The sequence below is a fragment of the Macrobrachium nipponense genome, chromosome 5 (genome assembly GCF_015104395.2).
Source record: "Macrobrachium nipponense isolate FS-2020 chromosome 5, ASM1510439v2, whole genome shotgun sequence".
Lineage (NCBI taxonomy): Eukaryota > Metazoa > Arthropoda > Malacostraca > Decapoda > Palaemonidae > Macrobrachium > Macrobrachium nipponense.
Genome location: NC_061107.1, coordinates 108,245,868 through 108,261,246, shown reverse-complemented (window position 1 = coordinate 108,261,246; position 15,379 = coordinate 108,245,868). Strand labels below are relative to the sequence as shown.

General features: G+C 39.5%; 1 protein-coding gene across 3 annotated transcripts in view; it reads left to right on the top strand.

Moving 5' to 3' along the window:
• The window catches only part of LOC135215574 (3-hydroxyisobutyrate dehydrogenase, mitochondrial-like), a 60,966-nt gene that overhangs the window by 24,633 nt on the left and 20,954 nt on the right, over nucleotides 1–15,379 (top strand). For all 3 annotated transcript variants that reach the window (XM_064250433.1, XM_064250436.1, XM_064250435.1), the window contains exons 3-6: nucleotides 5,578–5,669; nucleotides 11,349–11,527; nucleotides 11,838–11,959; nucleotides 12,409–12,619. In XM_064250433.1, coding sequence (XP_064106503.1) covers nucleotides 5,578–5,669; nucleotides 11,349–11,527; nucleotides 11,838–11,959; nucleotides 12,409–12,619 — 604 coding nt within the window. The remainder of the gene's footprint in view (nucleotides 1–5,577; nucleotides 5,670–11,348; nucleotides 11,528–11,837; nucleotides 11,960–12,408; nucleotides 12,620–15,379) is intronic.

Here is a 15,379-nt window from a genome sequence, read left to right as displayed (position 1 = left end):
GAAGTATGTCCTTCCTTTCTGCTTCTGAGAATGACGAGCATTTTTTACTTAGTTTGCTGCAAGTAACTCCATTACAACTAGGCTTAATAATGTTCCGTGCTGCAACAATTTTCCTTGTTTTTGGGCTTTCATATTCATTACCCCTTAGTCTGTTTTCATGAGCCGTCACCTTCTTATTTTCTTTCCTTTTAACAATGCGAGGAAGAGCACCATCCTCTCTTTCCGATCCGTCCACACGGAAGTCTTCAGGTTGTTTTTCAATTGGAGGTTTCCTAAGGGTAGTGATTTTTTCTTTCTTCCTTTTCTTGCTCGTGTTGTTGCTCTCTTGAATTTTATGGTCATTTTCACATCGTCCCATGTTCAAGAAATGAGTGTAGCACAACAGGTCAAAACAGATATGGCATGAGCTAAAGACTTCATCAAGACAATGGGGCACTTCACATCTTTGAATATAAGCAGGGTCTGCATCTCTGTCGTAGGTTGGTGATTCACTTGTACAAATGGAGGTATTTTCGCTCTCGTTGTCACTAGTCTCATTTTCAGCTGGAATCACGGCGTTTTCCTTTTCTTCACTCAACTTCTTTTCGTTGTGTTGATTTTCAGTTCGTTGTGGCTTTAGTTTGGCCTTCAGAATTGATAACGGTAAGTCGTCATCCTTAGCTCGTGTCTTTTTTGCAAGGGTACTAAGAGGCAAGTTTTCATCATTATCACTTTCCTCTTCTATATCTGAATCTCTTTCAATTAATAAGATAGTCCCATAATAGTACCTCCCCTTCCAGTGCATTCGGATTTTTGGTCCCATCTTAAACTCACTTCCATCGATACACTACAACTCATCAGTAGAAACTATATTTTTCCTATGATCCTCCCATTGTATCAAGACATCCATGATCCTTAAATGTTTGCCAATCAACCTTCAACCTAAGATTTTAAAAAAACACGAACGGCTATTAAAAGCATGAACAAGATTACGAATTGTGCGTGTGTTTCAGCGGTAGTTTAAATCTATTACAAAATACGAAAATAATTTGACTGACGGAAATCAAATATAAACAGTACGTTAAAAAGGTTGCTTTAACTGAAATAGGCTATATAGTATGAAAAATCACAAAATGACGGAATTAGATCTAAAAACGTTAGGTAAGATACTAGAACTGAAAGTAATGTTCAGTTAAAGAAAAACAGACACCACTTATATACTTGCTGTTATGGAGAACGCAGATGACTAAGTGCATACACAGGTTAACGTTAAAGAACTAAGACTTTGTTTACTCTGAAAGTGTACAGGGCTAAAGTACCTTGTTATGCAACGAATAAGGAGACAAATTGTTATTCATGTTCATGAATGTAGTAACTGGTATTTAAAGAAATCTACCTATTAAATTGGCCTTGGTGTTTTTGTAGTGAGAAGTTTTAATAAGCGAGAGAGAGAGAGAGAGAGAGAGAGAGAGAGAGAGAGAGAGAGAGAGAGAGAGAGAGAGAGACGATTTTATGATGTCATATATGTTCGTTAAAACATTTTTGTAGGGTACGTTTTGTTTACACTCAAGCGTAAATCAATGAAATTTGTTGTATGGTGATTTAAATGATATTACAAATAGGCGTATCACAAGATACGCCTGTTCACCAAGTTGATATTGCTCTTTTTGAAACGCTACAAAGAGACGTAACTTTAAAGTAGGCGCCGAAAGTCTTTACACAGTGCAATTTAGGCAAACGCATACACACGCGCACCTTCTTCGACCTGTAAAGGAATGCAAAAATTTTAGTAAAGATATTGAAATGGTGTGTCAGTTTACCTTAGACTTTCTAGTATTTGGTAGCACCAAATTTGTTCTCTTTAGCTGCCTTCAGCCGTCGGGGAACACTTTTTTCAATGAGGTGCTGACAGATCTCTGGTTCGATACTGTTCCAAGCAGCGATGATGGCGGCTTTGAGTTTCTCGATATTGGAGCAGTCAACCTTCTGCAAACGTTTTTTAATGATCGACACAGATTTTCTATGGGACTAAAATCAGGGAATTAGGGGGCCAGTCACTTTAAAGCTCCACACCACAATCCTGCAACCAGTTCCTAATCAATGGCGTTTGTGGGCAACCGTGCGCCGTCTTGCTGAAAAAGAATTGAAGCACCTGTCTTCTCAAAGCTCCCCTCTAAATATTCATTTAGCACAACGTAATAAATGTGCTGGTTCACTCGTTCATTATTTTCAAATATACACAATTCCCCAACTCCCTCATAACCCATAGAACCCCATACCATCAAAGTTTTTGGGAAACTTTTTCACGAGGACGAATAAGTTTGTCACTGCACTTGTTAAGGCGGGGACTTCGCCAAACTTTCGTTGAGGTGCTTGCCGAGCAATGGAATGTGGATTCGTCAGTGAACAACACTTTTTTCCAGTTATTAACGTCCCATTTACCAAATCTATGAAAAAAAACTTTCGTTTCTTATATGGGCGTCAGTTAGCTTGCTCTTCTTAGGAGCCACAACACTCTTGAATCCCAACTTGCATGACAAGTACGTCTGTAAAGTACGTACTTTACACCTCCTAAAATTTCAGGGTTTTCTTCCGGTGAATTGACGAGCGCTGTGTGAAGGATTAAGCTCTGCTTCCCTTCTCAGTAGCGAAATAGATCGTTCAGACAGCAACGGGGGCCTCCCCCAGACTTCTTGCGGGAAGAGGTACCTCTTTCTTCCCTGACGCCTTGTACCGCTTCAACAATGGTTCTGAACTGTTCGACGCTTCAAATCCGTCTGCCGCACAATTTCAGCGGTATTTAACCCTAATTCAAAACACTGAATGACCCTTACACGATCATCCCTAGAAGTATAAGAAACCCACCATTACGCATAAAGGCACAGGGATTGGCAACACAAGGGCAGCACACCACGAGAACGAATAAATCCTGACAGGAGTGCCAGCAAAAAAAACCGACTTACACCACGGCTAATGAGCTACTGATCAGTTATTGTTTCCTTAATCAAGGACACAGTGGAAACAATAAAAGGTGCCAATTAGTCATTTTTTTCTCTCAGGCATTTTCCGTGACTGATATGGGAGGATTCTTTAAGACGCTGAAAGTCTTTGCGCAGCCTTCAGGGTGCAAAGACTTTCAGCGCCCACTTTAGTTACGCCTATACGTTCGTGAATGGTTACTCTTTTTTTTACTTAAGTCCTCACCTAAAGATGCTCTAATACAGCAACCGTTAGGCGTACAGATACGCCACTTTGTCACACTATAAAACTCGCCGCGAGAAACATAATGGTGATATTATCTCAATTTTCAACTTTTTTGAGATACGCCCCTTTGTCACGGCAGTGACGATATATATATATATATATATATATATAATATATATATATATATATATATATATATATATATATATGACTGGTAAAAGTGTTCTGTAACAACAGAATTCCATCTAATAAAAGGAAGGAGCCCATAAAAAACACCAAAATGTGAGAGAAAAGAAATTACTATATTTCAGAGACTGCTGTCTCTCTCTTCAAGGTATATACCTGAAGAGAGAGACAGCAGTCTCTGAAATATAGTACTTTTTCTCTCTACATTTTGGTGTTTTTTATGGGCTCCTTTTATTAGATTATATATATATATATATATATATATATATATATAATATATATATATATAATATATATAACGTATATATATAGATATATATATATATATATATATATATATATATATATATATATATATATATATATATAATATATATATATAAATACTACTACAATAATACATGCATATTCAGTCGTGCTCTCTATACTGACATCAAATATCTTGAACTACGTATTCTAATAGTTCACAGAGTAAAATTAAAATTGTGCCTGAAAGACAAACATTTTTTTTATAGAACTTCCTAGAAACAATTTTTACCTAGGCAAGAAAGAAGGGCTTAACAAAAAATATTTATGTTTAATCCCACTTTTCTTCAAGATCATTAGCCCAAATGTTGACCATCATTATGAAATAAAAAAAAAAAGTTGTTCATTTGGCAATTTTGCTTCATACTAATTCCATTCTCTCTCTCTCTCTCTCTCTCTCTCTCTCTCTCTCTCTCTCTCTCTCTCTCTCTCTCTCTCTCTCTCTCTCTCTCTCTCGTAGACCTTTTAGTAGTTGTTACTTCATATCTGTTTGTGGCGTGGTCGGTATGGTCTTGGCCTGCCACCTCGGTGGCCGCGAGTTTGATTCTCAGGCATTCCATTGATGTGTGAGAGATGTGTGTTTCTGGTGATAGAAGGTTACTCTTGGCGTGGTTTGGAAGTCACTCAAAGCTGTTGGTCCCATTACTGGATAACCACTGGTTCCATGCAACACAAAAACACCATACAAACAAACAAACTTCATATCTGTTCGAATTCCAGTCTCTCTCTTTCTCTTTTGAGTTATTGATTCTTTATATATTTGAATTCCCCCTCCCCTCTCTCTCTCTCTCTCTCTCTCTCTGTTGCTAAAAAATGTCAGCGTTGCTTCCAGTCGAGCCTCTATTGTTTTACTGTTGCATGTTGGTATCTTGTTTTCGGATATATGGCTCTACCTTTGCTAGGAGTGTATGGAAAAAGTTGCCATGATGGCATATACTTACACTTATTCTCATATAGTAGTTTCTATAATCATGTTCATAGGCATATTATAGTTATGTACTATTGTATGGCTCGCGAACACATCTCTCCTATTTAGCCAATCTTTGCACCACAGTCTTGTCTTTTTCTTTATATGTACGCAAATCATTATGCAGCACAACAGTTTCTTCTCTGAGCAATAATAGCCACCATGTTTTTCATACGACACCCGACAGTGTTGGCATTGTCGGGCATGTCCGCCCATTCCTCAACTCTGCCGAATGGACAACACTCACGGTTAAGCTGGGCAGAAATTTGCCTACCAACCGTGCTTCCCGCTGATCACACCCGGTCGTCTGGACAGACCTTTGGTCTTAAGACAAAAATTTGATCTGAACAAATCCTGTCTTTTCTAAAACCAGCTTGTTCATCTCTTAAGTTTTTTAATCAGCTTCTCCAGCCTATTGAAAATAACCACGCTTGAACATTTTCAGTACCACCCCTTACTGGGGGCCATTTCTATATTGTCTCAACTACTGTGGCAGAATCCATGGGGATTCATGGTATAAATACACTGAAGGATAACCATGACTCCTACCTAAAGTCAGTGATCCCTGTTGTTGTCAATTAGGGGGTATACTATATGGGTGTTAAGACTCTTCCAGTTAAATATGATTTCAATAAGTTGATAACAGAGATACAATGGGTAGAAAATTAATTCAAAAGATATACATATCCTGACCTTTACCATGATGAGGATTTTCTTTATGTCACACAGGAATGAGTATTCCAAGTAGCTCTCTATCAACTTTTATTAAATTACAGTAATTACAACTATCAAAAGCCCTATTTGATGGACATGCTTGAGCGTGAACTTACACCACCACCCCTAATGATTGCCTGCAAATGGGACTGATTTAAGAACTCTCTTGACCGATAGAATACTGAAGAAAATAAAACTAATACCTAATTTTACTTCCTCAGCGAGTACAAAGAACTGCTGCCCTCATGCTAAGGTGGGGTTTCTTGGTCTTGGCAACATGGGAGGACCAATGGCTGCTAATTTAATACAGAAGGTTTGTAATCAAACTTTGGCTATTTTGCATCCTAATTGTGTCATGGTTTTAGTTTACATATCTTGACTTGAACCTGGGAGAAGGGTTTGGGAATCAGCTCAGTTTATGGTGTTTGTTGGAATTACTAAGATTTCCACTTTTATGTTTCACATTTGCTGTAACAATTATTTATTTTTTTTTTGCAATATGAGTCTGTCCCAATGCTAATTACAAAGTATCTCATCGCAGTCCCAGTAATTGTATACAGTACTGAATATGCCTATATTCATGTCCCAAATGTTTCCAGGTTCACCATCCTTTTATTTGTCAAACAAGGTATTCTAACTACATACATTTAAAAAAATAACCTCACTTTTTGTAAACCTTAAGTGCTGTTAAATACTCTTATTACAGATTTATGAGTATTTACTTAGGAAAAGCTCAGTGCACCAGTTCTTACTATTAATTTGCCATTTTTTCCAGTGAATCCTAATTTACTTCAGTTTTTCAGTTGCCAGTCTTGTCTCTGGATTGTCAGCTGTTTAGGTGCAACAGACACTGAATTACTGATCTTTGATCATCCTGAAAACTTAGCTTTTTAACAGTTTTTACTTCATGCAAATGTATATAATTTCAGTGTTTTGAGCAATTTTTTTTTTTATAATGTGGTTGGTGGTATTTAAATCATGTGTTTGTTAACTAGAAATGAGTTTTGTTTACATAAACATTTTTATCTTCCCATTTTATAGACCAAGTATATTGTTGTGCCTCTTTGCTTTGATTCTGTGCATTTTTTGGTAATTATTAGATGAACATTTTTCATGTGCTTATACCTACTCACTGGCCCACTTCAACCACACTTGTTTCACACCTGCCTAAAGGCCACCACTAACAGGTAAAACTGAACCCACTAATGTTCAGTTTTGCCTGCATAGGGTGATTGTGCTGGCATAATTGCACAGGTATAACTGAGCGTCAGTAGCGGCCTTTATCTGGTGCATCGTATAACTGAGCGTCAGTAGCGGCCTTCATTTGGTGCATGATTGGGGCACCTGACTACTGCATTTCCCATTAATAGCCTACCTGTTTCACTTCGCTGTGCCTGTTGGGCTTCTAACGTGTATGTGTACAGATTCTTATATTTGACCTAGCTGAAGGAAACTTATTTATTCTGAAAGAAACTGATTTATTCTGTGTTGGCTGTATGCTGACCTACCTGAGATAAATAATAAGTATGACTGTATTTCTGCCTCCTGCAATGACCATTCCTCTTCCTGCAGCCAAGTATTCACCAGTGAGGCTGTCCTAACCATAATTGCTTCTTCTGATGTAGACTCCTAAGGATGATCATTTACCTACACCCAGTCCAATGCCTCTGCTGGAAGACATTCCACTCCCTTGTCCTAGTCTTTGACAATAATCCTCTTCAGACTTCTTGGCACCAGTCACTATTGAGGTTGAGATCTGATCTTAATCCCTTGGAGGGATCCTGAATTACTATTGTGTTTCTCTACTGTGAGATTCACAGCCGGTGTCCTGGTGTTTTTCCAGAATAAAATTTTATCAACGTACCTTACAAAGTGTTGGTATCTTACATCCCTACCTAATTTTTTACTGTATTCTGTATTACAAAAGTTGCATAATTCTGGTAATTATAAGAGTAACACCGACTTCTTGTAGACATCACCAGCAAACTCAGAGGAATGTCTTTTGAAGATATAATGACATAACTTATGACATCATTAACTTGCCTTCTTGATGGATAATTAGCTATTGGTGAAAAAGTCTCGACCTTTGGCAACAATGAAATACAACCAATACACCTTGTGTACATTTTGTAGTAGTAGTAGAGAAGTATAGGATTTATGCCAAGAGGTTGAGTGCTAGAATCCTTGAAGAAAAGGGTTTCCACAAGTAATCCGAGAAATTACTTTCTACCACTATTTCTCTATTGAAAAATTATATAATTAAAAATCAATTAACAAATGAAGAAAACTGACATTCGTCATAGCTCCTTTGATATTTTCCCTAATATGACAGTGATGATCATTGTAATAAATAGATGCATAGGATTAAATTGGATTACAGAATTTAGACTTCAAGCCAAGCACTAGGACCTATAGAGGTCATTCAGTGATGTATTATAACCCATGACATTTTTTTTTTATTTGGCAAAGCAAGTTTAATGTTGTTCCACATGTTATATTTTACTAAAAAATCAACAACTATTGCTTTATAGAGCAAATATAATCTTTCATTAGCCACCACTTGAAGAGGACATCATGAGAGTCGAGAAAGAAGTTTTTCATGTAGTCCTCATCGTGAAGTTTCGATCACAAAGAGAGGTGGGTGGCGAGAAATAGCAAGTTCTCGCCATCTTTTGGCAAAGTCAATTCTACTCTATTCTCTCTTGCATTCCCGCTATCGAACCAGTTGTAGGAAGAGAATGCTCTGTATGGTGGGTGAAAACCTCTGCTCTCCCTTCAGGAAGTGTTTTTTTCACTTAGGCGAATAAGTTTTCCTAAGTCTTTCAATTGCTTTCTTCACTGCAAGTTGATAACCACGTGGTATCCTGCTCCCTCTAGTTCCAAGAAGAGCGGACAAGAACAGTCATCCTGAATAAGAGGAATCTAAGGATTACTCTCCCCAGAGTTTAGATGTGACAGCCTATGTTCTTGGTTCAGTCATAGGGTCTTTCCAATCAGTGTTTCCGTTTTGGGAACAAGCAATTCGGTATGAACTAGTCATCTTTGGTGTCCTGTTATTGCCATAGAAGCTTTCCTTTGAGATAGCTTCATCTTCGCTCTCTTCATTAAAGAATGAAGGAGGTCTTTTTCCAGTCTTTATTCTTTTCCTCTTTGAAGTGAAGAAGAATTAGGCTGACGTACGGTCGACAGGAGCCTACAAATATACATACTTGTATGTATATTCTCATGACATGCGTCTGTTATCAGTAGTACCATTTGAGTAATAGGTGTATGCCTGTAAGTTAATTCTTCTGGTGGGAACGAGACGAATACTAGTACCTTCTCTTAATTTCCTGAAACTCAGGACAGCCTTCTGGGCCTTCCAAGGGTTGCCCATTTAGATTTTTATTTTGGAGGATGTTTTGGCAAGAACACCACAGAATTGGAATTATCACCGAACAAGGGGGTTTTCTTTCCCTCTTGTTGCGGTTATCATGTAGGAGCTCGAGGGTATCTGTCGTGCACTCGATGGCTCTACAAGATGAATGCATTCCAAGGTGGAATGTGCTACCAGGCAACTCCGCCTACAGAGTGAAGTGAGGAGCAGTGACTGCCTTCTCAGTGAGTGTTTCTGTGCTTGACATAAGTCTCTGGTTGGCTTTTGGATTCTTGCTTATGGTTCCTATTTTGTACTCCACATTTGCCATTGCAAGAATCATCGGACAGAGAGATTTGTCTCTTTAAACTCATTATCATCTTTCTGTTTACCCCATGGTACGAGTACAACAGAAGTCTGTAAGTCTGCTTCGTCGCAATTGATCCATAGGCCACTGCGATGATTCAGAATGATTTCTCTGAATCATGCGGTTTTTGTCTTCCATATTCATTTTCTAATTCATAAAGTGTTCAATTACTAATTGTTCACCCCAAATTGGAGTGATGTTGGAAGACTTAACCCGATAGCTCTGCTTCCAGTGTGAAGAGAAGAGTTCCTCCCAGAACCTCTCTCTGTATAAACGTGTTGTCGTCTAGTTTGTATGGACTTCATGTTTGGAACATTGTTGTGGATTTTTTTTTTGGCCTACTTTGAAGCGAAGCTACGGATGTAAGAACTACCTCCTTAGTTTTCAGGTGTTGATTGCTCTTTCCGCCCATTCTGCCATCGAACAACCGGAGGCATGAACGATCTTCGCTTTTATGTTTTATGCAGGTTTAAAAAGTGTCGCATTTTTTCAGCATCTCATGACCATTTTAGTGACAGGCATGGCATCGTGGAAGGAAGCATTGGATGTTCTATTGTTATCTTTTCACCTTTTCAGCAAGGTATTGAGTTTGGAGAGCCAGGGGGTACAGTGTACCTGGAGAACCCACCACTCTTAGTGGATGGTTCTTGACTTTATTTCAGTGTAGGTGTCGGTGTTTTTGGTTGTTTTATTGAGGTGCTGCGCCCAGCGCAAGGGCAGGCACCTATCATACTTTGCTAGCCATAGGACCATTCTCCTCACTACAAAGTTTCCCCTAAGTAGGAGGCGACCCTTGGCTCTACCGCCACGCCACTACAAGTTAAGATGAGCGCTAACCAGGGGTAGTAGCTATTCATCTGCATAGCTCTCTTAACAGATAGGAATGACAAGCATTGTTTTTTCAGGTCTAGTAAAGTTTCTATTTCAAATTCATTACATGATTTAATGCTTTGGAGTAGAATATGTCCATGATCCCACCTCTGTTCAGCGTGGAATCAGCTACAGTGGGGCCCCCGTAATTATATGATCAGAGCCCACCCGCCTCCACTCTGATGGATATTATGCATAAAACAGAGTGACATGATAAGCTAAGTTGTTCCTAGTATTGCCATAGGGGGATGGGACTGTAGACCTACACTGAGCCATTGAAGCGCTACCCACGAAATTTGAACTTAGTCAGCCGTTGAGTAGAAACTCTTAGCTGTATAGTAATTACTGGGTAAGTATACAGTCCTACCCCTACGTACGAAAAATCCGGGTTACGAAGGCAAAGACAAGATTTTTTTGCTTCCGTGTACGAAAATAATTCAGGTTGTAAAAGGGTGTAGTACTGTGAAGTCTGAGATTTGCCCGGGCCGCCAACTCAGTAGACTCACCACCATCCTCCCGCTCTCCCATTGGTTCCTGATGCTAGTTTCTAACGTAAGATCCTGCTCTCCTATTAGTCAGCATCTATCCCATCATGCATCTATGTAAGGGAGTTCCTCGACAATTTTTTTCAGCAGCATTATCGTACACACATGGAATTTGTTCACTCACATAGATTTTGTTCGTTAACGTAAATTCGTGTTAGTGATTTCGTAAAGTTCATTGTTAATGTTTTCTGCCATTTTTTTGTGTTTTGTAAAGTTAAGTATTTATGTTTTCTGCCGTTTGTCCTCCTCCTCTGTCGCCACTTTCGGACATCGCCTCACTCAAAAGGTAGGGTTTCACATTTTACTACATACGTACAGTATTTCTTGTACCCTGTACACTAATACACTTTATTTACAGGTACAGTAACGGTTAGGTTAGGTATTGAATGGTCCAAATTGTTGTATTTCATTATTTATTGGTCAATTTAGCTTTATTATAAAATTTACTGTGGTGTTTTTGTAGGGCTTTGAACTAATTAGGCAATTTACATGTAAAACGTAGTTATGGACACAAAAAAATCAGGTTGTGAAAGCCGCTTCAGAATGGATTAATTTCGTAACCTGAGGCACTACTATATACAAAATCTAATTTTATTATGAAAATATCATTTTGCATATCATAGGTTTTATTAAAATTACCTTTAATTGGTAAAAAATCATTATATACTGTGTAATAATGGGTTTCGAGGGATGATGCTTCTGAGACTTAGACTCTTAATTTATGTTGCAACTATTACATTTGCACTAGCTTGAAATATGCATGTATTCCAAGTTTTTTGTAGATAGGATCTTAAATAGTATGTAGCAGTATAGTATTGTCCTAAGGTTAATTTCCTAATTCTACATTAAATGCAGGGTCATAGTGTAGTTGCCTATGATGTGAATCCCGAAGCCTTGGAAAATATCCAGGATGTAGGAGGAAGTGTTGCACCATCTCCAGCAGAGGTTGCAAGTAAGGCTGACAGAATAGTGACAATGCTACCAAACTCACAACATGTAATTACATGCTATACAGGAGAAAATGGCATCTTCAAGTGAGTAGTACTTTGTATATACAGTAGTGATTTGCTGTTTATTTTCTGTCATCTGCATTTACTAACAGCTCGTGTTCATTGGATAGAAGTATTATCCATCTGTAAATTTACATTAGGGAAAAACATTGTTATAAAACTTTTCTTCTCATGCCTTTAAATGTAAGATGAATGTGGCTGTAATGGATTAAATTTACTCCTGTAATAACAGTAACTGGTTGTTTTATATGATGCTTTGCAGAAACTTTCAAATCCATTAACCAGACTTATCAGGATGATATCCAAACTACTGCTTTTTTCCATTGGTATGCAGGACTGTTCAGCCGGGAACTTTACTCATTGATAGTAGCACAATTGATCCTAATGTCTCCAAAGAGGTGGCAGCTCTGGCAGTGAAAAAAGGTGCAGTTTTTATGGATGCACCTGTATCAGGAGGTAAAAAAATTTGAAGTCTTGTAATTTTAGAAATGTATACTTATACCATACATTAATTTTTGTTTAACTAAAATACTTTTAATCTTTCTTTTCATATTGTTTTGATTGGTAAAATAGAGTTGCTATAACTATGTGAACATAGTTGCAGCTGTAGTTTCAAAGTTGTTTTTCTTTTAGTCAAACAAAATGTTTTCAGACTTGAAGGAATGGAGTATGTGGACCAGATAGTCACTCCCAAATTTACGAGAGGGGGTAAAACCTGTTGACTAAATTGTTACTGGTTAAACAGAAGCAGCATTCTAAGCACTTCCATTAGTACTGGGAATAATCATGTCTGGCAGTTTTAATATTGGTTTGATTAACTATGACAAATTTCCACATCTGCTACTTATGTAAAGCAGCAGCTTTATATATTTTACTTGAACTTTAATATTTTTCCTTTCTTTCAGGTGTTAATGCTGCTAAAGCTGGCACATTAACTTTCATGGTTGGAGGTGACGAGAGGGAATTTGAGGCAGCTAAAGAACTACTTTCTGTAATGGGAAAGAATATTGTTTACTGTGGTTCAGTTGGAAATGGACAGGCAGTCAAAATTTGCAATAACATGTTGTTAGCTATTACCATGATTGGCTCAGCTGAGACAATGAATCTGGGCATGAGGTCAGTAAAATTTACAGATATTTTTACTGATCACTATCTGTAAACTTCAATAATTTGATCCTCAGTGGTCCATATTGTTATATGTATAAGTAAATTGCTAAGTAATTACATAGCTATAGGTTTTCAACCATGGCAGCCTTCAAATTCAAAATTTACAGTAATGCATCTGTTGTTTTGTGTAGGTGACTAATCTCACCCACTTTCGGGAAGAAGAGGAGGAACGTAGCAAAGAGCTCAATTCGTTTTCTGCCGGTTCTTGGTTAACATGGGGAGTGCCCTGCAGCTTTTCTTCATCATTTTTTGGAATAATTTTTAGGAAACTGATGAAGTATTCAGTTTGTCGTGGCTTCATTGAGTAGCTTTTCATTAGCTTATAGTTAACATTATTCTTTATTTTTTAACATTATGTCTGAGTCTTCTAGCCTTCGCTTTTGTTCTGAGGGATGCAAGGCTAGGTTGACTAAGCATGACTCTCATACTAAGTGTGTTAAATGTAGGGGGCAGGAGTGTAACAGGCAGAAAACATGCAGTGAATGTCAGGACTGGGGATGAAAAGAAATAGAAAATGTTTAAATCTCACGTAGACAAGTTTGACAGGGAGAAAACAAGAAAGGTGGCTTCTACAGCCAAAAATGGGGCTATTTTAGAATTTGCTCCTTTGTCCAGACATTTAGATAATAATACTGTTCCTTCATCACTGGTTGGCTCCTGCTATTTTTAACATCCGTAGCCCTCCTTCTGCTTTGCCACTTACTCCTGTACCTGGTTCTTATGCTTCTAATCCCAATCCCATTGCCAGCCTCAAATCTAGGTTCGATGTGAAACTTAATTAGTTAGTGCAGTGGCTGAATTAGGTGCATCCCTAAAAGTGCTCTCTGACAAAGTGTCTAAGAGTGTTCTTAGTGACAGTGTTATGCACATGGAGGAGGTGGCTACTCGTCCTGCTGGTGCTCCTAGTCAGAGGTCCCCATCCTGCTCCCTTGAATCAGGGAGTTGACACACTGGAAGTCCAAGGGAGGCTCATGGGGTTTGACTGCAGGTAGGCGCCACCTCAGTTGAGCCTGTTGCCTGATCCCAGGCTTCAAAGTTGGCTCTTGGAAAGGTGTCAAAGTGAGTGTGCATCACCTTTCATTGGAGTCAGAAGGTTCCACCTCCGACAAGAAGTGCTGGTGGTGCCTCCCACCCTTGTCTCATTCTCTCAAGAGGCTCTCGGTTGACATGATCACTCCCTTCTTCCAGTCAAGAGGTATAGAGAGGCCAGCCATAGCCCTCAACCCTCCTGAAACTTCGGCTCTACCTCCTGAGCTTGCTTGTGACAGCCCAGAATCGCTCAGACATCAGTCGTCTCCTGCTTGACTTCCCTCTGCCACTGAACATCCATTGCCACTAGAGTCCTCAGTGCCCACTATCAAGCAACAGTCTCCAGCTCTGGAGCTTGTGGCGCCAGCTCCTGAGCACCTGGCACCACTTCTTTTGCACACACCCATGTCTTTGTCCCCTCACCCTTTGATTCAGGAAGACACTTCATTGGAGCCCATCAGAAGGCAACTGGGAGCCTTAGGGGCATTTTACAGAAAACCCCCACAGTTCCCAAGACCTTCCAGGATACATCAAATTGTTGCTTGTTTCTTCAGAGGAAGAGGACTTTGATCAGGCACCTGCACTCTGCATATGCTTTGCTTCTTGAATAGTTTTTAGCCAACTCGCTAGATACTTCATGCCTACTGCCCCAATGTTTCCAGCTTGAGGAAGGTTCTTAAGGAGGGAGATAGATAATTGGCTCTCTTAGAAGAGGGAACAGGGCAAAGCCACCCTTGGCCTCCCTCTAGACTGATATGTAAGAGATACCTCTCCTATTCTACTGGAGAAGCTCCCTTTTTGGGAGTCTCTGCCTCCTCCATAGGGTACTTCCCCAGGCTTATTGATTTGTTGCAACGTTCAGCCTTTGTGTTTGTGAAGGTGATGTTTTTGTCACCTGAAATGGACTACCTCATCAAGAACATATTTAAGGTGTTCGAGGTATTTAGTTTCCTTAACTGGACTGTCGGGGCCCTCACTAAGAAGACTAAGGACTTCCCTGACCTGGCAGAGGACTTTGCATTAGACTGGCAAGCAGTCTTGTCATTTGCTGATGAAGTCTTAAGGGGTGGCTCCCTAGAACTTGCCCCTCCCTTCTCTGTGGGGGTGCTAAAGAAAAAGAGAGTTGTGGTGCTCCTTCACCACGAAAGGAGTCAGACCCAGAAATCTGCTCTTCTTTTCTCTCTTCTGGACCAGCTTCACCTCTTCCCTCGAGCTACAGTTCAGATTTCTTCAGACCTGCAGATGTCAACGCAGGATCTGTTAGCACAGTCTGCTAAGCAACTTAAGGATACCTCCACCTTCGTAACCAAGTCTGTTTCACCGCTTCAGTTTCAGCGGTTTCATGGAAGCAAGCAGAAGCCTCAACCCAGACCTTGGCAAACTTATGCTTGATGTTGAAGTCCGTCAGGAAAACAACTTTCAAACCCAAAGTCAAGAAGTGAAGACACAGTCCATCGTGCTCCAGTAGAGGTCCAGACCTCCACTTTTGAGAGGAGTCAAAGAGGAGCAGAACAATGGGTCATCAGGGTCCTGAAGGAGGGGCTACTCTATTCCTTTCAGGAAGAAGCCTTCTTTAGTCAGGTTTCCCATCGTCTTGACAGCGTAATCGGAAGGCTCTGAAAAGTTTTCAGCCCTTTCGAAGGAAGCTGACTCTCTCCTCCTCAAAGGAGCTGTGGAAGA